Raw genomic sequence first — 24,961 nt, 5'->3', positions numbered from 1 at the left:
AAGAACTTTTTAATTACAAAGTTGTTAAGAAAAATACAATTTACACTTCATCACCAAATTTGTTTGTAGAGCCCAAAGAGATACACTGGAGCAGACCGGCCACAAAGTACAATAACACAAGCATTTGAAATGCAATTGGCCTCCGATTAGTGAAAGTTGGAATTAATGGTGTTGTAAATGACAATGTCTTTTGTTTATGGAGTGGATGTATGTAGTGTGGAGTTTAATTATATGGATTGGATTGAACTTGTTCGTTGTGGAAATTTGTGGGGTGGAATAGTGGGTGTGTGTATTTGTGTAGTGGAATTATGTGGATAGTAATTATGTGGTATTAAATTAGCTGGAATTATGTAGAATGGGATTGAGTGTTATGGAGTGTAAATATGTGTATTGGTATGTTGTCTTGTGGTGTAGTATGTAGTGGAATTTAGTTATGTGGTGAGCTGTTGAATTGTGTGACATGATGTTGAATTTTGAGGTTGTGGATTGGATGCATTTGTTGTGTAAGTGTGTTGATTTGAATTATGTGGTTTGTTGTTGAATTATGTGGTGCAGAATGGAAATGTGTGGAGCTGAATTGTGTGGTGTCGAACTGTGTGGTATTTTGAGTGAATTTATGCTGATGGGAATTATGTGGCATGGTGTGGAGTGTATTTGTATGGATGGTTGCTATGTGGCATAGTGGTTTTATGTGGGATATATTTATCTGGTATTTAGTAGAGTGTAATTAGTTGGCAATGATTAATGTGCTAGTATGTGCAAAGGCTATATTGAATGTACTTTATAATCTAAATACAAAGTCTTGATCTGCAAGTGTGCTGGGTTTATGACACTGCCCTGGTGACATTACATGTGGTCTAATGGCTCACTGCAGGAGGGTGGAGTAGCAGACGCAGCCATAAATCTCGGCAGGGAGCTCATTTATGGAAAAGAGAAACCTAGCGAAGCAAAGAGGCCCAGCTCGGCAGGCGCTCATGTGAGAAAATAAATAGCTGTTGTGTGTGAAAAGTGTGGCAGAGCAGAAAGAATACAGAGGAGCAGGACAGCATGCCAGGTATGTCATGTGGGGGAAGTGCACGGAGCAGAGAGGCACACTGGCGAGAGAGCCATAAAAGCACAGATGTAGGGGGAAGAGCAACAGAAGGGAGACCTCTGAAACCGCCCTGCCGCTGCGCATCGGGGTTGAACTAACGTCAATTAAGTCATTTTCCCCTCATTCCAACACAAAAATGAGAAACATTGAGCAATAAATCTTACAGGCTATAAATAAATTAATAGTGCGTTAAACACAAAACATGTCCAACAAAAAGCACCCGTAAATGGCACCTGAAAATAAAGTGACCGTTGAGTTTCAAAATCGGAATGTTTTTATTTATGTAGCTAAAAGAAAGCGCTGCTTTGTTAATTTGCACAAGCACAGTGGCACACAATAATGGGTGCAGACTGCAAATAAGCAGCGTGCTACATGGTGAACTTTTGAAGAGTGCTTCACGTTTGCAGTTAACCTCAAGGCAAACACTTTCGAGGAATATGGACTGCTGCAGTGCTGGGGCCAAGGTGCCCTCTGTTAGCCTCGGTTGGGGGCACACACGAGTGCACCATTAAAGACCCCGGCAGTGGGGTAGCAGGGGGAGCAGCGAGGATCTGCAGCATGCAGCTGAAGTGCTCCCTGGAGTCAAAGTGCAGCAGCAGTAACCTGAAAAGTGTGAGGAAGAGCGGCTACTTGCACAGGCACACAAGAGGTTTTTCGTGTAGCTGGGTCCGGGATAGATGCCTAGGAGATTGAAAAGAAGTGGCACAGCAGACCGCCCATGCGCAGCATTTCGCTCGACTCCTCTAAGTAACAAGATGAAAACAAATGTAAAACCATGATGGAGTAGCGTTTATAGCAGTTTTATATAGCGAGAACTCCACACAGATATTGGACAAGATCACATTCATGTTTTGAGACACGGGAGAACTAATGTGCCCAGAATCACAGGAATTTGAGCACGCTGAGATTCAATCATGGTTCTCAAATTCCAAATTCTGCAGTTCTGGTTGCTATGCCACAGTCAACCCTGCAGCTGGACAGACGTGGAGATTAAGACGCACAGCACCATTAAACTGAGCCTTGCTGGTGGGCGTGTACGACAACTTGTATTTCGCTCCTTCTGTCACTGCATACAGATATATAATACTGATAAAGTAAGTAACATTAAACCTACAGTAAGCCAGGGCTATTGGCTTTGCCAATGGTTGTTGTTTGTGTAAGATAAATCAGCAACAACTACGGCTTCCTTGTATATAACATTGAAAATGTTTCCATTCTGAAATGATGAGACTGAAAGAACTAAAACGAGTCTCCTTGAAGTTACCTCAAAAGCAGTGACGAGTGGAACTGCTGCAGGGGTAAGATTTTTTTTTCACCCCGAGGGCAAAAATAGAGAGCTCGATAGAGACCCGATTTGGCAACTGGTTTATAGAACTGCCAGTGTAGAGCACCGGCAGGACCCGGCCCACTTAAAGCCCTGGCTCTCACCTGTAGGAGGATGGAACCCAGTAGCGACCACAGCTCCTGACACACTCGTGATCACGCAGCACACACAACACTGGCAGTAAAAGCGTGCCCTAGCCAGCTATGCCCCTGCATCTGTGGGGGATTAGGACAACTAACGGCAACACTGAGTTAGTTTTGGTGCAGGTCAGTTCACACAGAGGCCCAGAGCTCTGCGCTCGCTACTACAAGCAAGATTAGCCAGGACGAAAGGAAACCCCAGCAGGCCAACCAACAAGATGAAAACAAATGTAAAACCATGATGGAGTAGCGTTTATTGCAGTTTTATATAGCGCAAACTCCACACAAAGATCTTGGATCACTGTGCATAAGCACCGGTTAAATTACACAAGATCACATTCATGTTTTAAGGCACGGGAGAAGTGATGTGCCCAGAATCACAGGATTTTGAGCACGCCGAGATTCAATAATGGTTCTCAAATTCCAAATTCTGCAGTTCTGGTTGTAACGCCACAGTCAACCTTGCAGCTGGACAGACATGGAGATTAAGACGCACAGTGCCCTTAAACGGAGCCTTGCTGGTGGTCGTGTACGACAACTTGTATTTTGCTGTTTCTGTCATTGCATACAGATATATAATAAGTGAAAGATAACCATGGTGCAGCCGGAGCATGGGGATCTCTAGTCTTTATGGGGCGTTGGGTTTCTAATTAGAAACACATGGCCCCATAAAGATAAGAAAGTGCTTTGCGACAGCAGCAAAGCAGGCCACCGAGTCCGGATCGGAGGCGAAAGGGTGTGAACCCAAAACCCTCATTTCCAATGGCAGGCCACCATTTAGCATAAACGGTGACGCCAGCCAATAGAAATGAGGGGCGGGGCTTCAAGCCCTCTTCTGAAAGTCCTCTTTAACAATAAATCTCGCGGAGCGTGCAGCGCATGCACTGCCACGCTAGGCGAGACCTAAAAAGACTAAGTAATTGCCAGACACTATTTTTTTTATTTTCTGAACTACTGGAGTAGGGCTCCTAGATGTACCTCACCTAGAAGAGGGATATAATAACAAGCATTACTGTAATATGAGGCATTCCACCCCAGACAGCAGCTGAGGCAGGGAAAGAGTAACAAGTGAGCCTAAGGGAGACAAAAGGGCTCACAAGAAATAAACTACCATAAGCTAGACAAGGGCTCCCAGTGACATGTACCTCTTTGATCTCTTGCCATCGGTTATTATATTGCCTTGGAGATGACAGCGTGTAATAGTTATAGTTTCTAATGATAAGTTGTAAGTGTACAAATGCCTCTACACCATCGACACATAATATGCTAGAATCAGTGAGCGAGTAAAATGTTGATTTGTGTCCATAGGGGCAAAAACGGATAATGCGGATATCGATGCAGTATGTATTGTCACTTAAAATGTATGTAACAATAAAAGAAAAATGGTAATAAAGATATTTTTTAAAAAAAACGGTTATTATATTGCCTGCTATGAATGAGATACACAGTGATGACGAGCATTGCTATAGCCAATAGGTCTCGCCTTTGGGACCTTATAAGTGCTTAGCCACAGCAATTGGCTCTGCCAATGTCTTACAGCTATGTTGTAGAGCAGCGTGTATAACTGAATGACCCTATTAAAAAATCATGCAAGCCCAGCACAATGGGCAGCGCTTCTACCTGCCCATTATAAGCCTCTTATAAGCCTACAAGTGTCATCTTGATCTACCTCAGATTTTTGTTGCAAAATTTACTTAAACCCACATATGCATATGGAAAACACACTTTCACACGTTGGGCCATCTTGAAGCTAAAATAATAGATCTTTATTGTTACCCAACTCAAAGCATCGACTTTGGAAGGATGAAAGGTTGAGTGGGACCTGTTGGGATTTGAACCCGTTACCATGAGGTCAAACACGCATCCCTAGAAAGAGTGCATTAATCCACTAAGCCACCAAACTGAACGACCAGACCCCTCGTTCAGAAGTTGATGTGATGGCACACAGCAGCAGTGGAAGTAATGTGACCAGTTATCCATCAGTTTTTTTCGGTTTGGTGTGCATAATATCCAGAAGTTCTGTGGTGGAGTTGGTCATGCTTCGGTGCACTCAGGTGAGTTGTCATCGGCAAAGCACTTAGCAAACACAAGGTTGCCTCCCAGTACATCAGTGCAGCTGCTTTTTATGACGAGGCGCCATCACTTAGGACCGTTTGAAGAACGGTGAGTACTGGATGTGTAGGCAAAGGTCTGTGCTATGGAAGCATGAGTTACTTATGCCCTATGCAAGGGAAATGGTTTCCCCAAAGAAGTGATACTGAGATTTGAAATTTTGTTGTTAAGCCAGAAAGTGACAGGTGCTTCTGGAGGCAACGGTGGGCGCATGATGAAATGCTGCGTCAGCAGTTCAGGTCAAGTGGTCTCTACTTGAAAGAGCCCCAATTGATTGTGCCGGGACTCCCAACCCCGCCCTTCCCCTCCCCTGCAGGCAGAGCATGGCGTGCACGTCCACTGCCAAAGGTCACTGCCCGCATGCTCCTGGGTAGCCGGTGTCTCAGCATGATAATGATTGCGTCTCATGAAAAAACAATTTATACATTAAGAAATAACTAGATGAACTGTACCCCATCGCAAAATCTGATAACAATAACATATGGCGCAAGCACAAAACGTTCATTTAAGACCTGACTAGCTGAACTACACCTCACCGCCAATACACAAGTCACAAGGAGCAGGGGGAAAGTGCACCCGAGATGCCGTGTACCACCAAAAATAAATATCATAATCGTGCTGAACATCATAGCACAGAGAGGATCCAAGCACGCTCGAAAGCGTGATACAAGAGTAACAAGCATTGGCATAGCCAATAGGTCTCGCCTTTGGGACCTTATAAGTGTTTAGCCATGCAACAGTTGCATAACTAAATACTTATAAGGTCCAAAAAGCGAGACCTATTGGCTATGCCAAGCGGCCGTGCGGCCGCGAAAGTGATCGCGATCAAACATCAAAGCGGCCATGGGGCTGCAATAGTGAAAGTAATCGCGGTGCGCGCGCCCGCGCCCATGCACTGTAGCTCTAGGCTGGCCTGGTAGCACTTTTTGGAGCCCTCTCAATAAGTCTCGCCAGACCAGCGCATGCGCTGGGTCAGGCGAGACCTAAAAAGGTATAATGAAAAAGCAGACACCGCATATAGATAAACGCTTCACTTCTCTGAACGTTACAGACAGAAAAAACTTTCTCTCAAATGTGAAAGCATCGAAGCATTCAGTTAAGCCTTAGAATTCTAAATCAATGGCCATGGTGTAAAAAGAACATTAACTTTCTTTTATTGCTTGACAATCGGTTATAAAGTAATGCGTTTTTGGAGCTGTGCATCAGTATAAAGTGTAAACCACACGTGCGTTAAACCGCGCCTACTGCAGATTTCAGAAAATGTGTCATAAATCATGCTGCGAAATTGCATATTCAAGAGAGTATAGCAAAATTGAATGACAGTAATGCAGCTAAACAGAAATGAGAAATTTGTACATTCTGATTCGAGGAGCAAAGCCCTGCCAAGATAATGCTCCCTCTCCGCTGGCTACCACCTACAGTCATAAATTCAACGCTGTGCATAGTTTCGATGAAATTTCTGCACTGTTTACTTCCTTTAACTGCAAAATAAAAGGCTCCTCGTGCTTCCCAAGTTGTTGTTCACCGCCTGGCAGGAGGGCATTTCAGTTGTGGGTCTAACTTGCCTTTCAGCGCGCACCTCGCGCTGAAAGTTGAACAAAAAAAGGAATGCAGCGTCCCACGAGTGGTGCGCGCGATAGCAAGCACCAAGCCATCTATTTTGCATTATCGCGCACGCGTCTGGACACGATAATTCAAAACAGATGGTGCCTGTGCGGGTAACCGCAAGCAATAGGCCACATGCACGAGCATGTGGTGAGCTTTTTGAAGCCCCCTTACTATAAGTCTCGCCAGTGCAGTGCGCTGCGCTAGGCTCTACCTCAAAAAACCAGGAGACTGATCTGCTTTACTCCTATTGATGCTCCTGGGGGTGTGTCCCCTACAATGTTTAGGAACAATCATCAATGCTTGTAGTACTGTGCATAGATCATGGAAGGAGATTTCCATCCATCCAAAAATCCAGTAGGATGGCGCTTGCTAACGCATATAGGTTAGCATGAAGTTATGTGCTCTACTTAGGATTGGGTATCATTTCAGGTTTAGGATTAACCCCCTACGTCAAGCCTCAAATGCCTTAACAATGCAAGGAAAATTAATAGAATGTAGTGGAAGATGAGAATCTGTGTGCAGTTTAAAAAAGGATTATTGATAAAACAAATATTTTCATATGAGATAAAGTACTTAAAGGAGTCGAGCGGGCTTTGGAACTGATTAACCAGAGTTTTTCTGACTGATAAAAACCCCACTGGAGAACAGAACCCAGCTTAGCTATAATTACAGTATTTCAAAAACATGGAGTGCATTCTGCGGGCCAGGCAAGACAAACAGAACAGCTTCATGTCCAGGGCAATAACGACATGGGAGAAAATATTGTGGTCAGATGAGGGCCCTAGATTACAAATTATTGTTCACACTGGAAAAAATGATTATGCAAGCCACACGAAGATGAAAAAAACCTTGAAGAAGTAAGAAATACATGTCTATGAAACCTTCCTTTTCCATGAAAAATGCACATATGAGGAGACAAAATACATTAAAGATGATCAAGCAGCAGAGGAGACATTGGATGATCAAGAACTTACAATCACTAACATAACATTAAGCTGAGTCTTGGTCTTGTAGGAGTCATAAGAGATTCATAGACAAAACAGGATTCCACAAAAATGCAAAAGAGATAATTTCCTACCAGGTTTGAAAGTGATGAGGCAGGATCTGTTGGTACACGTTCCCTCTGGAAATATCATTACCTTAAAGGGAAAACAGAGCATTTGGTAAATGGATAGATATGGCTGTACTGTCAAACAGCAAAATGACCTTACACCTACAGATTTGTTATTTGGATCCATTAATACATATTCACACCCACATATTTGTTATTTGCATTCATTGATACATATTCAGTTCAACAGCAATACTAATTCTTCAGTGAAGCACAACAAACATGGAACTTTTACACTGATGCAGTACTCACCAGTATCTTGAGCCTGAGCAAGATAAATATAGCTTAGAAGGCACAACTTCAAGAGACACAATAAATACAGCAGTTTTAACTTGGCTGCCTCAGTATTTTGCAACACAGATTACAAATGTCTTACATTTGTGTTAGGTGGGCAAACCCACCTGACACGTGCAATTGGCACTGGAATGCAAATTGCTTGGCACACTTTATTTTAGTAAAATACTCATGCATGTATGAATGTAGAAGGTAGTTGTTGTAACTTGAGGGCAAATCCAGATACTGGAAGTTTATTTTAGTCTTAGGTGAAATATATGTATACATGATGTAGCCATAACAATTTCAGGTAAACTGACGGTTGGAATATAATGTAACCAACAAATGTATGATACTTTGCTTAATTACAGCATAATGTATAAGTTGTGTTCACGGATGCAACGGATAAAAGGAAAACCAATAAAGTATGTTTAAAAAAAAAAGTATGAATGTAGAAGGCAGTGCAACTCTAGATCATTTAAAAAACATTGAATGGCAAGGATCCACTCTAAGAACTATACAACGGGCCATAGATTAATTTATAGTCTCTTATTAAAGAGCTTCACAAATGAAATCCATGTTTTTGACACAGGTGAATCATTCTGTGAAAGCGGTTCTACAACTTGTATAACTCTGTGCTTCAGCCAGACACATGCAAGACTTGCCTGAGCAGATCTCAAAACCACTATGCCAGTCAATACTGGTTCAGTGCTACAGTGTCAACTGTACAAAATGTTACGCATTGGCTCCAGGCTTCTAAACCCGATCATGGATTTGATACAGCGTCAAAAGCGAGAGCATTATATGTGCAATATTGGCCTGCACGTTATTCAGGTGACGGTGGCATGTAAAGAAATATGGCTGCTACCGTGTTTTATCATTGGCATGGGCTTCAAAAGATACATAAGAGAAGAACAGGAACCACTTGTGCTTTCACTTTCCTAGCTATGGGTAAGTGTCCCTTCTTTAGCCATGAGCTGGCTGTAGGCCGTGTATAGCTTGTGGAAAGCTCAGCAGGTCACTACAGATCTGCAGGGAGTGAGGGGCCATCTACTCTCTAGATTGGCTGGATTAAATAATTTCAACTGAAAATAGGGCACAGATGCGGTATAAAGTCTACTTCCTCTGCTGCTTTGGCCGGTCTGTCCAGCAGTGGCTTAAGCCATCAAATTCAGCAGAAAGGGCCAATAATACCAGTTAGGAACCATGCTACCTGCCAATCAAAATAGCAGTTTCATGCATGCCAACATTTTGGAAGATGGAAGTGGGAGATAAAAAAAAAAGAAAAATAAGAATCAAGAGAATATATTTCTCCCATTGACTTGTATAGAAGCAAAGGCAGTTTCAGACGGAAGACAGCCAAAATCAAGCCATTTTTGGTGAATAAAAAACAGGAGTCGGGTCTATTGGCATGAATGTAGTTTTGGGGCATCCTAAAGTGCAGTTAGGTACCTCAGCAAGGCCTATCTGCCAACAAAAGTGTTATTCAAGGTGGTGGGTCAATTGTGACTTCACCACATTCTCAAAAACGTTTTCAAGATGTGTGACCCTAGCAATCGGATGATAGCTGGTCAGATCCATGGGGCAAAATATTTTGTAGGCAGCAATGTAATCTAAACTAGTTTTTGGATCCCAGTTATATAGTTTTCTGTGAAGGAGTTGTGAAACGGCACCGATCACCATGTACAGGAAGCAGACACCAGCTTTTGTAATGAGCAAGGAACAGAGGTCATCTTGAAAATAACTAAACGGATTCAACTTCTACTGGAGACATGGGTTTTACTTCAAAGGGTTGTGTTTCTATAACACCAGTGACTGCAAACACCGTCCACTGACTATAGGATAAATCGGAGTCTGCAAAGTCTGGTCCATGATATGAATGCTCAGTCGATGATCTTCTCTCCTTTTCCACGTCTGTACTAAAAAGACCATCTCTCATGGAGTTCAGTCTGTGTGTAAAGAGGTTTTGGAACTTAAGGGAATTGTCTGGAGAGTAATCTGCAGGAAACTTAATTCTTCAGGATACTGAAGATTTCTCTCATTCAGATAAAGAGACGATGGGTAAACAAGAACTTCATAATAGCTGAACTGATGGGAGTGTTGTATTAGTCATCGAAGCAGATTTTAGAATTTTTGAATACGGAGGCAGACTAGGATATTGTGTGGGAGTGGGAGACATCCGTTAAGGAGACATCCGTTACAAGGTGGTCTTTACACCGTGATACATTTACAACGTGGCCATTACAACGCAAGTCGTTACAACGAATTGCGCTGGATGGCGCCATACACTAAGGAATAGTATGATTTACTATTCCAACACCTTCCCTACTGTTACGTAGGCTGGAGTTGGAATAGTAAATCATACTATTCCTAAGTCCAGCGCCCTCCAGCACAAGTTGTTATAACGACTTGTGTTGTAAACATATCGCAGTGTAAAGACCGTGATGTAATGTCATTTATTCTGTGGGAGTAAATGTGCTATACTAGGCGGGGAATTACATTTTATTTATTTATTTAATTTTTTTAACTGAGTTTTATATAGCGCAAACTTGACCCAAAGGTATTGGGTATCAGAGCGCTTTATATAGCACCAGTTGCGTTACATGAGGACAAATTCATTTTTGTTAGGCATGGGGAGATTAAGTGATTTGCCCAGAATCACAGGATCTTCAGCGACATTGCCAAGACTCAAACCCAGTTCCCCAGATTCGAGATCGACCGCCCCACCTGTGAGTCGTATTTTCAGTTCAGACATACCTCTGGAAGGTGGCAGAGCATTCTTCTAGCTACTGCCAGAGAATATACTAAAAACAGATAGCTCAGCCTGGCATTCCGCAACCGTGGAGCGTTCACAAATTAAAAAGATGCCAATGATTCTTCATTTGACTCCAAAAAAAAATCCTGAAACTGGGAAACGCTCACTCTTGATGTTGCTCTCTAAACACATTCGCAGAAAATAAAATATTCTAACAAGACTTCTACAGAAAAATCAGGGCATGTTTTGTGAAGTTAATAGCACGTTTAAAAGAAAAAAGTTTTTAAAAAATCAGTTGAACTTTACGGTATTGTTAAACGAAGGGGGGCTTAAAATAAGACCTATGACTCCAAGAGAGCACATCTGAAAGTGGTTCAGTAAGAGAGGAAAAGTGCCATAAATAGCCCTACTCTTGCAATAATGTTTCCCATGATTCCCCTTCGATTGCCCCAATTACAAAGGACAGTGTAGTGGGTGCAAAACCTTGCCAAGTACCACAGGAATGACACTGCAGAGACATATTAGCTGCACTTGAGTCTTCAGTTGAATACAGGGGCGGTTCCTCCACTGGGGCGGAGGAGCGCCGCCCCACTGCTTTGCACTGGTAATTTTCTACAACATGTGGGCTTAAGGCTATTTACTAACTTTCGCTTACCTCATTCCCACTTGAATAATGTTTGGAAACTTACTCTGATCAAGTGAAAAAGCATATCAGTTTCCAGGATGGGATTCGGCAGGGAACAACCCCGAAATTGGCAGGGGTGTAGAGAAAGGAGTTTTTCCATGGACAAACATATTTTAGCACTTGCTGAGAGATTTTCGCATGATAAAATAAACATGCTTTATCTTGTGCAACAATGGAGTTCCCAAATTATGGTCAGGGAAATTGTGACAGTTGCAGTTCATAAGAAACCTCCTGTAAAACATTGTAAATTCCAAAATGATCAGAACATTCTTAAAGTAGGAACAAACCTAAGGCCAGATGTACTAAGATAGAGGTTGCAATTTGGCACTAGTCTTTTTTGCAAACAGTATTATTTTATGTGAACCAACCTACATATTAAAAGGTCAGTTGGCAAAATACCGGCTCCTAGTGGGTCTAAGACCAACCTGCATAAACAACATTAGTTAACTCAACAATTGGCTAAAAACACAGGGATGGTGGCCTGCAATGGTGAGCAGACCACCATGTGTCTGATTGTTTTATAATAAAGGTTTTATTTAAGCGACTTGATTTCCTTAATGGAAACGAGGCTGCTTTTTGAAAAAAAAGTCTTATTAAAACTTTTATACGAGAGGTGGCTATGGTGCCTTAATTCACAAAGGCCAAATGTATTAAAGACCCAACTCGGTAGTCTGTAACTTTTAAATGATTTGCGACTAGAATTCCCATTACAAACCATTTATATATGCATAGTATTGATTCATAATTTTGATGGGAGGCCTGAATATGCCCCTTTCAAATTGCGAATCAGTTACCATTTGGAAACCCATTCTAGGAATTGGCAAACATTTATCAACTCCTAAAATGGGTTTAGTACATGAGATAACAATTATTTGCCATCACAAACACTTCTACTTCATGAATCAAAGTATTTGTGACTGCAAAATAGGTTAGTTCATCTGGCCATACAGAGGTAAATTTCCAACTGTTTGTTGAGAACTGGGTAAGTGGATCTGAATTACAATCTGGTAAGTTTGTTAGCTTCCCCTGAAAATGTGCCCAAGCCACACAATAATTACAACAGTGATGGTCTGTTCTATCGTTAATCTACTGTTTTGGACAGCGTTCTGTTAGTTCAAATGTTGATGAGGCAAAATGAGTTTCATGGCAGTCACTATGTTGATTGTTGCTAAACTTACTTGGGAAAATGTTGGTTTGCAACTGAGGCTATGGTGACTGTTGCTATCCTAAACTGGGCTAATTCACTATTGTATAGGAACAAAACGCAGAGCATTATTAAGGTAATACAACTATTTTGCCAGAAAAGCTGCACATTAGAAGCATACAAGCTGCTGCTTCCCTTTTCCAAATGGTCTACCTTAAAGAGAAGGGACCCCACAATAAGAGACAAAAGTAATATTGTGTAATATCACCATGTAAGAAAAGTCCACTGGTCGCCCACCATCTGAATTTTCAAAGTATCTCCTGGATGCCATGCCAGGTTCACGGAGAACCGTCCAGACCTCACATGAGTCATAACCCATGGTGCCGAGCCGCCACCAATAAGCCTTGCTCCTGCCAAGAGTCTGCTTACATCACCTTTCAGAGTAACAGAGCAATGGGTTAGAGGCTAGCTACCTAAAAGCTATGCTGGAGACTTGAGAAAGCATTCCCGTCATTCCGGCTTTTGCAGTAAATAATATGTCTTCCTCTGCCACAGAACTACTTGTTTAGCAAAGAGAGGGCATGTTTCCAGTATACGGAAAGTGCATTATTGCAACACTGCTCATAATACTGCCGGAACCCAACAGTAATAGTATTCGACTATGCACAGCACTCAGTTAAAGAGAAAGACAAGCATTGAAAACGTCAACAGGTCTGTTTTTAAAGTAGTAATGCATGGCAGTTTAACATTTTACAATTAAATATTACCACAGGGTAAAATTACTATTAATTTTAGGAAGGGTGCCTGAGCCTGTAGAAGATGCCAGCTTCTCCTTTACACAACTAGCGAGGAGGGGGACTTACAATAAAGATAGCAAATGAAAGCTGTCACCAGTGCTTCACATTTAACAATAATAGATCACAAAGGACGTCTACACGAATGCTTAAGTTACTGAGCCACCTGACTCGAGGAAAGGAAAACAGTGAAGACTAGGAAGGGGTCTTGACATGTTTTGGGAATCACCTACAGAAGCAGAGAGAAAATGTCTGGACCTCTCTGGAAGCAACTACAGCAGAAGGTATGGCTGCAGGAAAGCTGAGGGGGTGGCAGCCTTGCTTGATGTGAGGATACTCTGTGCCTTAACACAAGGTTCCGCTTCCCAGGACCCAGAAGCGCGAGTTCTTGTTTACTACTCATCTGCGCTGCTTCGTGGGAGGGGGGACACTTGACATAGCTTATTGTCACTAAAATCTCAAACATTCCCTCAAAACAATTTGAAAGCATAGTCCACGTTCTTATTTTCTCAGTTAATGGTGTTTGATGATTCCGGGCACTCTTTTTTTTAAACTTTTTTTTTGTCCAGTGAAAATACTTAAACCAATACTACTTCAGCAGTGTGAGGTGTTGCTCAGAATATATCATTTCAGATCTGTACATACGCTCTAATGTGAGGTGAATAATACCAACACAGATGTTCTACATTTATGACATCATGAGGCATTACTGAGTCATAATCTAGTGTGTTTCTTTTCGAAGCTATGGACTAATGTATATATATAGAGAGGCAGATACAACTAGTAAGGACATGTTTTAGTCCTTTATTTCTAAAGGCATTCAGTGCCTTGCCCTCTCACACCACTCCAAGAAGATCTTTCATCTCCATAGTCTCTTGTCGCTTTGATCCTACTATGTACCATCCTCACCCACCATTTTGCCCAGCCTGCAGGAGTTAATCTACAGGCCCCATATTTACTGAGATTTCCATTGACATCCCTTGCTTTCATATATCACCTTGTCTGCCTTTAGCCATTTGTCTGTTTCCATGTGTCATGTATGTCTTGTTGAGCACATCAAGTTTCCCCAGTCAGAAGTAATGTCTATCTTGGCTACCATGAGTCCTGGGGACCGGAGGATTAATTTAGCTCTGGTGAGACCCACCTCGCTGGGTATGCCTAACTGTACATATTATGGTGTCAGAGGGATTTCTGCCCCTACGTTTGCTGAGAGTTCATGGACTATCCTGCCCCAGTATTCTCTAATATCCCTACTTCTCCCATGCCAGCTGTTCTGTCAGAATGGGATACGCTGTGATCATCACCATAAACCTTTATTTTGGTCCTCGGACCATAAAAGTGCAATTGCATACAATTCATACAAAGCTTAAGATACATACAACAAAAATTATTAATCGATTTAGAAGTGATACTCCATTAGTTAATCTAAAAATTGTGAAAAGAATTAAATTAATATAAAAGCGCCTAGAGTCTAAATAAACATAAGCCTGTGCTTGGTTAGAGGTAGGCAACATGACACCGTGTTGGCTTAATGATGGCGATAATGCTATAACCGGGACCAAAAAAAAAATCATCAATTACACAAAGGCTAATGAGCAGTTGGAAAACACCAGGGAGCCGTCCTGGGCGGGGGGGAGCTGACCTGTCCGGCAGAGTGCCATAGCGCAAGACAGCGTAGCGTTAGTCGGTGTGGCGAGGCATAGGAACACACACAGCACAGTCCGTATAATGTCTTGAACAGGGTGTGCGGGGCTTGAGAGGAGGTAGCCCAGGGGGCGTTGGGAAGTTAATGCTTAGACAAATACCGGGCACTGCTGCTGTTGTCATTGTTGTTGGCTCGCAGGGGCAATGGTTACCCTACTGTGTAGTCTTTGTTATTGATAAAAGAATTGGTTATCTGTTTATGGAGAAACACCAGGGGAAAGTGGGTGCAACAGTAGTATGTTTTTACCTTCGGGTCACCCTGACAGGATAAGGCTTTAAGATGTATGGCAGTTTTAATAGTTGAAGTTGCTGCCGCGGAGGCCTTCATTGTGATAAGGAACCGAGCAATGCACCCATTCTTATAGTTATTTGTAGGCCAGTATGAATATATCAATATAAGTCAAATGTAGCTGCGCATTATTCTGCTTCACGATGTGTTGTATATCAGTTAAAACTCAATAAACAGATTTCTAAATAAATAAATGAGCAGTTGGAAAACACCATAAAAAGTACTTTGAAAAAATACACAATAGCAAGTGTAATAAAATAACATTTTCAACTCAGACCTTCTAATCGCCCACACATTGCCAAGAAACTTGGTAACTGCGCAAGCAACCAACAGGCTAGAGTCAGATTTTAAAATGCACAGAGCTTCATGGTGACAGTGGATGCCAAACCTTTTACAGATGGGGGCAAGCCATTTTGCACTCGGGCGCTGGCACATTGGGCAGGCAAAGAATATGCGACTAGTTGACTCAGTAGAACACGTCGTCAAAACACAGTCTGTTTGCATATATTTATACTTCTTTGATGGGGCCAAGTTATACCCCATCTGCAGCTATTTTCATGTTGTTCTGCTTCCCTATATCATCTACTTCGGAGATGCCTATGAAGTCCCATATTTTGAACCCTTTTGATTTATTCCCATCTTTTAATAAAGTGCCCACCCACAAGGGAAGGCCCTTTATGATTTTCCGGTTGTGTAGTGCAGTAGCTTTGACCAACCTGCATTTTTGTCTGTAGTAGGCAGCTTGCGGCTTCCCCCACAATCATATAATTAATCAAGATAAGTTCCATTCCCCATAGAGTGACCACTCTCCCATAATAAGGATCTCTGAAAAAAGTGATTCCAGGATCACACATGGGGTATTTTGTATGAGGTATAAGAATTAAGGAGAGCTATCTTCTAAGAGATGGCAGCTCTACCCATCAGCGAAATCAGCAACTTATGCTGCCTCTTAGCATTCGACCGAAAGCTGCAAAGGGCCAACTCAAAGAAAGGCCTCATGACTGTTGTAACTTCTACTCCGAAGTATTTAAAGGCACCCCTAGCAACCAGATTGTTCAGTGTGTAGAGTCCTCCAACATCACATTTATTTCCTTACAGGAAGGTGGACTCATGTCTCGAATTCAAATCTTTGAAAGGCGGCCTACAATACCAATACTGAGTCAGGTGAGTCCACTTCGTACCACAGAAAGCCATAGGCATAGAGCAAAATTCTATCTTCAACTCTGTTTTCCTTCTCATACACACATATCCCATCCGTTGTGCAGATCTAGCAGGCCTGCAGTTCTATGGGCAATGCAAAAAGCAATGGGGATGGAGGGCACTCCTGTCTTGTGCCCCTCCCAATTGAAAATTAGATGAAAGAGTCCCATTCACTCATCACAGCAGTGGGCGACATTCCCAAGAGATGAACACCGGGTCTATACTTTGGGCCGCCCAGAAGTGTTCTAGTACCAGTAGCATTTCCAATCAATGGAGTCAACCCCCTCTCAGTATTCAAATAATAACCAGTGGCTTCTCTCCGGTCTTCATAACGTCCAACGTAGAACCTGCTGGTCCTGTTGAATCAGAGTTGTGATCGTTTTCAGTAGTCTGTTTGCTAGCACTTTAGCCAAGACCTTGGTCTCCAAATTAAGGAGTGAGGTAGGCTGGTATGACAAACAGTGATAATGTATGGGCTTAATCGGGAGGCCAGTTTCTGGACAACCTCTTTAGAGAGCTGTTGAGGCCATGGGACATTTCTGTTTGTCAGATAAGTTCTGACCTTTTTCTATCTCAATGTTAACCTCTACAGTGGCCATAGTCTCTGTCTTCAATCACATGATGAGTGGGTCTCTCAAGAAGTCAGTCATTTAAGCCACTTCACCAGTCACCCTGGTTGATATAGTGTCCAACAGAATTCTCTGCAATCACATGTGGTATGCCTTTATCTATGGATACTTCCATCTCTTCCTTATTAATGACTGCACTCACCCACCGAGGCTCATCTTCCCTTCTACCAGGCTGACAGTCGCCCCACTTTGTCCCTGCCTTAGGTGGTCAAGTAGGGTTTCCTATTTGCCTCAGTCATTTCATGTTTGTACTTATTAAGGGTTAGTGTCAGTTTACAAATGTCTAGGTCAGTTGGTGGATCCTTAGTACCACATTCCCTTCACACACTCTTTGCTCTAGTGATTCAATTCCCTTCCTTTTTAGCTTCCTGTTGTCCTGCTGTATTGGAGTGTGGCCCGTATTACCCCCCTGGTCATGGTCTTATATGCTTTAGGCAGCATCATGGCACAAGGCTAGATACTCTTGAAGTCCAACATTTACAAGCATTCTGGTACTTGAACTACTGAGAGCATCTTGTCACAACGAGATCTACAAGACCCGGAATGTATAATAAATGATTGGGCTAGATGAGTTACCTTCAAAGCGCAAAAGTAATGCCTTGGTTTGTAAATATTGAGTTCCTACATATTCAGTAACTCCTCTGGCTTTGGAGCTTCCTCCAAATGATAGCCACAGTTGTAACTACAACTAAAAATACTTTCTTTTTTGGATTCTACATTACTAACCCAAATATTGTTAATGGGATATCCAGCGTGCCAGTATGTGCATCTCACAGAACAGGAAGGCAGTTAATACTGTTTTAAAAGTTTATTTTTTACATTTCTAGCCAGGATTGTGGCTTACACTTGTGACCTCTATAGGCTTTTTTTTCGAGCCGGTTTTAACTTCCAGGCTTTGCCAAAAACAGCAAAAAAGTATTATTATTATTATTTTTTTGTTGGTGAAGTGGTTTGGATTCTTAGGTGGTCTTAAGTTCTACACAAAGCAGCATTCCTGGTTTATCTAACAGAGTCTCTGTAGATGTTTGATGTTGTGTGTGCAAGTGGTTGTGATCTATGTGAATGTGTGTTCTTGTGGTGTGTACATGCAAGAATTTGTAGTGTGTTAGCATTCGTGTACTCACCCACGAACAATGCTTTTTTCCAGGAGGCCCATAAAAGAATTAAGAGTTATGTCCTATTTATTGCACAAGACAATGCATTACATAACATGTACAGCAGTACAGGTCAGGTTCAACCCTTGAGGCATTTTGGCACTGAATAACAGATGTTTCAAATTACCGAACCCAATTGTACTCATTTTATCAGCCTCTGAAGGAATAAAGGCTGCGTGGACCCACCAGGATTTGAACCTCAGATTATCAGGTCAAGCACAGACTTCTGCAATGGAGGCATCAGTCCACTGAGCCATCAGGACAAACAGGTCTACAATATTGTTTACTCGTCACATCATCAAATGTATTGCTCACCTTTGCGCTACAAAACCGGTGCTGCATGTGTCCGACTGCCAGACAATGGAATGTGGAGCATTAGGCAGTGCTTTAAGTGGGCCGGGTCTCACTGGTGCTGAGCACCGGCAGTTTTTTACAGGAGGCTTCGAAACGAGTCTCTATCGGGCTCTGTTTTGTGCCCTGGCACAGGCGCTCCGTTTGTTTCCAGACTGCAGTGACAGCAGGCACATGGATGTGTATGTGCTCAAACTGTTCACTTCTCAGTAGTGGAGAAGTTACAGCATGACGTCATAAGGTGAGCGTTGTAGGGGAAGGGAAATCCTTTAGAGAGAGTCATTTTCTCTCTGGATTTCCCGTCTCTTTTTGAAACTCAGGAACAGAAACATTGTCGTGGTATCACCAGGGCTGTAAGTGGAAGCCATAGTTGCTGCTTATTTATCTTATGCAACTAACAATCATTGACAAAGCCAATAGTCCTGAATTGTTGTAGGTATGATGTTACTTGTTGCATCATATATCTGGATGCAATGCCAGAAACAGCAAAATACAAGTCGGGCAGCACACTATGCTAAGCACGGATTTTTAGCTTAAGTGTTTTAAGCCATGCCCTTAACTGCACCGGCCATGCCCCTTTGAGAGACCCCTCAGTTTTTTCATCCCACTTAAAGCCCTGGCATTAGGGTTACCACTACAAAGGGTAGTCAGGAAGGTGGTGCAAGACACAGATCTTGACTGATCTTTTCTGCATTCTGCACATCCAAACTCTCTGAATCTGGGTGTTGGCTTTACTTCTTGAGGAGAACACGCCTGGAAGTTTAAATGGCTTTGCGAGTAAAAAACTCACTGCTGGCATCCAGAGAAACCTTCACAACTTCATATCGAACTGGACCCTTTTACTTTTTCAAGGGTGATGCAAAACAATTTTGTTTTTGAAAAATGACATTAGGGATTCTTTCCACTGCAGTTTTATGGTCCATTGATGAACATGTCTACTTGCGTTGCAGTGCGTCCACTCGAGAAGCAAAGATTTCCTGAAGTTCTCTGTTGAGCGTTTGCTGTGTGGTTTGTGCAATTTATTCTGACACATGACAAAACGGTGAACTACAAGCTACCAACACCCATCTCTTTCAATTAATTTCAAAATAGTAGAAATGGTCTGATATGAAAGAGGCACAGCCTCTGGGACTGTCATAAAGTCAGCAAGATAGCTCTGGGGGATGCTACAGAGATCAAGTTGTATCATGCAAGTTAAAGATTGAAACGCCTTGGTGATGGGGGAGAGTCAGACGGTCAGTCTTCTCATACGGGTAAAAGGAGTGCCAATGAGTTCAACTAAATGATGAAGGTGTTTGGTAATTTAGGTGTTGCTTCAAACAACTGAGTGTGATCTGCATGTTATGAACTCAAATTCCTGCAGAGCCAGCTCGGCATGTCATCCTTGGATAACAGTCACGCCTATTAATCACTGCACATAGAAAAAAAAACGAAACTAATATGCCCGGTATAAGAAAAGAAAAATTCTTATAAATATATGCCAATACCGCCTGCCCAAAGTGTACTATGAGGCAATTCCATTTGTGTGAGCTGTCTAAGTAGTTATTTGCTAATAAATTATTGTGCTTTAATTGTATATCCCTTTGTTATGTTTACGTTTGCCCACACTCTTTTGGAATAAACCGTGTGTGCGATTTTCATTCGCAGCACTGTCCCTTGATTTTGTAGATAACTCGTATGACCTACTTTCAGAAACATTTGAGTCACACTCATTCTAAACAGAGGGCAGGAAGGATCAGAGCATACTCAAATAAAACAGAACAGCTGTTCTTTGCTAAGATCTGTAAAAGGAAAACAGGAAGAAGTGGAAGGGTTTTTTGTTTATTTAAAATTGGTATTTTCTCCAAGCCAGGACGGAAAGTTCAAAGACCTGGCGGAACCAGTCAGTCCTTTATCAAACTAGAAGTTGAAAGGGAAGTTCGTTTAGCCAGTTAAGGAAACACTTCAAGTGAAATGGATGTTTTGATCTAAAACTGAGTGAAACATGAATGTGAAGCATATTTCCAGGGTAGAGACAACTTCTAAAATGTGTTTACCATCATAACAGATATGTGAGCAGAGGAGCAGGTAGAGCAAAGAGCCCATGGTGTCAGGGATTCTCCTGGCCACTCTGTCGAACGTGGATTGTGAAAGTAATTTCCGCACCTAATATAGTCAGTGACTGACTATAAAGTCATACCCAAATTAATTGACGGCATTCTCTTTACATGCCGAAGCGTTTCACCTGTCGCTCATATTTTAGATGGTGCATAATCTAAGAAACTCAATGACACCGCCATTTCAGAATGATTAAGTGCTACGGAATTCTTTAATGCAGCAAATTTCCATTACGTCACTAAGCCTCCATCAAGGTATGCTGCTCCTGCCCCCGCCCCCCCCGCCCCTGTTTGAAACTCTGATTTTATTGAGAGTGGCAGCAATTTATAATTGTAAGCACATGGGGTTTCTTTTCATTAAATCAGAGAAAAAGGTATATTAATACAATTTCATTGCACTATTTGGAAACTTCATTGTCCATGCGTTGCAACTAGGCCTGGGCGGCAAATTCCGTTCCACTCGCGGAATTTGCGGAATTTGGGTAATTTTGCGTAACGCGGAGAACGCGGAATTTCCCAAAATTCTGCTTTCCGCAGCTTCGCGGAATTTTTTGCTTGCTCGCGATCTCAAAATGCGTGTTCGCGAGATATTTCCCCCCGAGCATGCAAACAGTGGTCGCGAACAGGAAAAAAGCATCGCAAACAAGCAATTCCGCGTGTTCGCGGAATTTCTGCGTGTTCGCGGAGATTTTTAACCATTACGCGGAGATTTGCGTACCGCGACTACACAAATTCCGCCCACCCCTAGTTGCAACATTACTATTAGAAATGTAAGGAGTGGAATAGCGCAATGGATGATGAATTAGCTCACTATAAAGAAAAACATCGACATACAAAGCCCCTTCTTGCTTTATTGGACATGGTGTTTGTGGTAACACTATCTCCATCAGTTGTAAGCAATGGAACTACTTTATCGATGGAATAACACAACTGCTGACCAATCAAATGCATGAACGAACACAAACGTTAGACGAAGTCAAAGGCCCTTTCTCATATACACTTTTAAATCTCTCTTTTTGTGATTACATGAGTGCTGGCAAACAGCTAAAGCTATTTTAAACCAGACATTTAAAAAATGCATGAAAAATAGGAAAACGAATTGGCAAACATTCGAAATGACTTCAGTCTCCGTGTGGGAGGCATCATAACATTTTCAAGAAGCTCATCCGGATTACAAAGTCATTTATATTATACAGTGGCAAGCCAACGGATTTGGTCAGTAATAGAAAGGCTCATTGTGAAAACAAACTACTGCCATCAGTCAATCCAAATTACCGTCACTGTGCAGTGACCCGCCTGTACGAGTGGTCACTGTGGTCGGCATGCAATCTCGAACTCCGTTCCCAGAGAGCTTCCAGTCAGGGCGCATCCTGCTTAGCGTCAGGAAGAGCTTAATACCTGGCAATGTGCCAGCACAGGACTGGCGAGGCACGTCTCTGCTTGTTAAGTGCAGTGTAGCCAGTCCATTAATATTAAGAAAAAACTAATGTTCCCATCAACACCATATAGCAGTCCCCCGAAATTTGTAAGAACTAAATGCATTGTTAGATTCGTAGCACAAGTTCATTTCAATGGAACACACAATAAAATAATGATTTGAAAAAAGAAAGCCAGGGTCCGAAATATGGTGTCAGAACTGCATGACTAGCAGAAGCCAGGAATATTCATGCTCCTTTTAGGAAAGTTAGGCTGGCCGGGCGGGCACCATGATGCGCAGAAATGGTTTTTGGATGATCTTAAACTTGCAATTCTAGCTCTACACTGTACTGGACATAATTGGAAAATAAATCGCTCTCCAGACAAAAACTGCATCTATCAGGTTCAACTCAAGCAATACAAAAACTCCATTTTACAAGCTAAGGTTAATGAATTTCCTGGAAAGATTTTGTATTCAACCAACAAATCTTAAGACATATTTGCAATTGTTTCTGAATTATCTAATCCTGAAAGAGTGGAGGTAAACATACCCCCCTACTCAATCTATTGCGATGCTCTTAATTCCTTTATTGATAATATTATTGCCAATAAAGCTAGCATCCCTGTAAGCGCTTCTGGGAACCGACCTGTTGCGGCTAGGAATCCTTATTTTATGGCTGAATTACCCATTATTAGTAAGGAACTTTTCTTTAACTTGCTTACTAAGGTAACATCTGGCTCTCCCTCCGATAGCTTCCCGCCTCAAGTTTTAAAAGAAGCATTCTCTGCACTCCCTGATCCTGCTTTATCCTTGCTCAATGGTTCGCTAAAACATGGTCTAGTCCCCAGAGCCTTTAAGAAAGCAATTGCGGTCCCACTCCTTAAGAAAACTGGTGCTGACCCTTTTGTTTTGAGTAACTACCACCCCATTCCATTGATTCAATTTTTGGCCAAGGTGTTCGAAGCTCATGTTGCCAACTGCCTCTGTTCTTTCCTTGACCAATCCTGCTTCCTTGATCCCCACCAGGTGGGCTTTCGCCCATCTCACTCAACTGAGGCAGTAATCCTAACCGTGTTGGATGAAATGAGGAAGAAGCTGGCAATAGCACTACCCAGTCACTTGTGCTTTTGATCTATCTGCGGCCTTTGACACGGTCAACCATGAAATTCTAGTAGGTTATGTCGATGTCGCGGGTATACAGGGAACAGAGCTTAATTGGTTTGTGACTTTTTTAAAAGATTGTTCCCAGACGGTTCAACTTTCCAGACATGCTGTGTACCTCAGGGATCATCGTTGTCCCACCCTCCTTTTTAATGTATATATTTATCTTCTGGCACAGTCATTGAGGAAAATGAATGTGTGCACTTTAAAGCATGCTGGCTATATGCAACTTCTTTTTGCAATCAATAGCACTCTGGACTCAATCTTGAACTTTAAAAAAAACATGCTTTTCACAGATCACTGGATGAATATCAATCATCTGAAATTAAACCCTGACAAGTCAGAGCTTGCCCTGGTTGGAGATTCTCAAAATCCATGAAATTCCAACTTTTGTCCTGCCAAAATGGGCAATTCCCTCCAGCCCACAACCTCAGTGAAGAGTCTAGGAGTTCTTATAACAATCTTTCTATGAAACCTCAGGTTGACCTCCTTAGTCTCCTCCTGCTTCTTCCAGCTCCGGAAGATTAAAAACTTTGGAAGGATTTTATCCTTTGAAACCCTTGTCCAGGTTGTTCTCACATTAGTCATCTATTTTATTGACTATGCGAATTTGCTCTATCTTGGTCTCTCAGAATATCTGGTAAAGAGACTACAGTTGGTACACAACAAGGCAGCTAGACTGATTTGCAGACAGTTAAGGAGGTGTCATATTACACTTCTGATGAAGAAACTTCAACGCTGAAACAGCGTTCTGCTTTTAAAGTTGGATGCACTATAGCTAAATCCCTTCATGGCACCTGGTTGAGTTTGTCTCTTCACGCATTCACAGGTGCACTCCTACTCACGATCTGAGGTCCTCACACATCAACCTTCTGGTCATTTCCCCTTTTAAGAAGAAGAGGAAAGGAGGTGCTGGATTTTTTGTTCTGGCCCCTCGATTCTGGAACTCCCTCCAATCTAATATTAGATCAGCGTCCTGTTAGCCCAAATTTAGATGACTCTTGAAAACTTGGTTGCTCATACAAGCTTATAAATGGGTTTATGAGCTGCAAGTCATATTCCGGTCACCAGCGCCAAGAAACTGCTTGGCGAATGTGCGCTTTATAAATATATTTAACATAACATAACATTAGTCACTTATACGCTGCCCAAGTAACACTGTTTTCTCAATTATGTTTTTTGCCTCCTTCTAAATCTCATGACAGTGCTTAGAAGTAGGAGTAAGCATGGAAAATTATTTTTCCCTTAGAAAAATAATGCTTAATATAGGGTTGGTTTAGTTAGAATAACCAGGATCACTAGGCTGCATTTCAGAAAGAGTATGTTTAGATGTTCTGCACCAGCAGTTCTTTTAATTTGCTTTCCAGAAAATCATCGAAATTCTGCTGAAGCGACAGTATCTCGGTCTCTGAATGTGCAGAAGTATCATTTCGCTTCCATAGCTGAGGAGATGCATTTGGAACAGTTTGAAGGTTAATGATATGCCATGAAACTGTGTGATGTCTTTGTCTAACACATTATAAAAGCTCTGCAAACATTATGTCATTAGGAATTTATGGTTTTTGCTTCAGATATTTAGAAATTTTGCCTTAGACAATTTTACATTTTTTTAACATTGGACATTTTAGACATGCAGTTCTTTTTATTTTAGAGAGGTATTGCTCACATTATTATTCTATTCTGTTAGCTATACTCAGAACAAAGAGAACTGCTGTTTATTTTCATATAGAGAGGGTCAGTCACATGCGTTGGAAGGAAAATGGAACATGAAGAAATTATGCTACAGCAGAAATCTGTAGAAAAGATCTAAAATTGTATATGGTGAAAGAGCAGAGCAGGCCTAAAATCGGTGCTGATGCCAGAGAGGGGAAGAATTCAGTTGAAATTAGAAAGAATGATCAGCAAGGTCTTAGTTAAAGGA

The 24,961-nt window shown here is 41.9% G+C and overlaps 1 protein-coding gene across 1 annotated transcript in view; it reads right to left on the bottom strand.

Annotated features, from left to right (window-relative positions):
- Positions 1–24,961, bottom strand: part of LPCAT1 (lysophosphatidylcholine acyltransferase 1) — a 445,025-nt gene that overhangs the window by 177,598 nt on the left and 242,466 nt on the right. The window contains exon 5 of the mRNA XM_085606924.1: positions 7,356–7,416. Within this exon, the coding sequence (XP_085463050.1) occupies positions 7,356–7,416 (61 nt within the window). The remainder of the gene's footprint in view (positions 1–7,355; positions 7,417–24,961) is intronic.

The sequence above is a fragment of the Triturus cristatus genome, chromosome 5_2, assembly GCF_964204655.1.
Source record: "Triturus cristatus chromosome 5_2, aTriCri1.1, whole genome shotgun sequence".
Taxonomy (NCBI): domain Eukaryota; kingdom Metazoa; phylum Chordata; class Amphibia; order Caudata; family Salamandridae; genus Triturus; species Triturus cristatus.
This window is presented reverse-complemented; position numbering and strand designations above follow the sequence as displayed.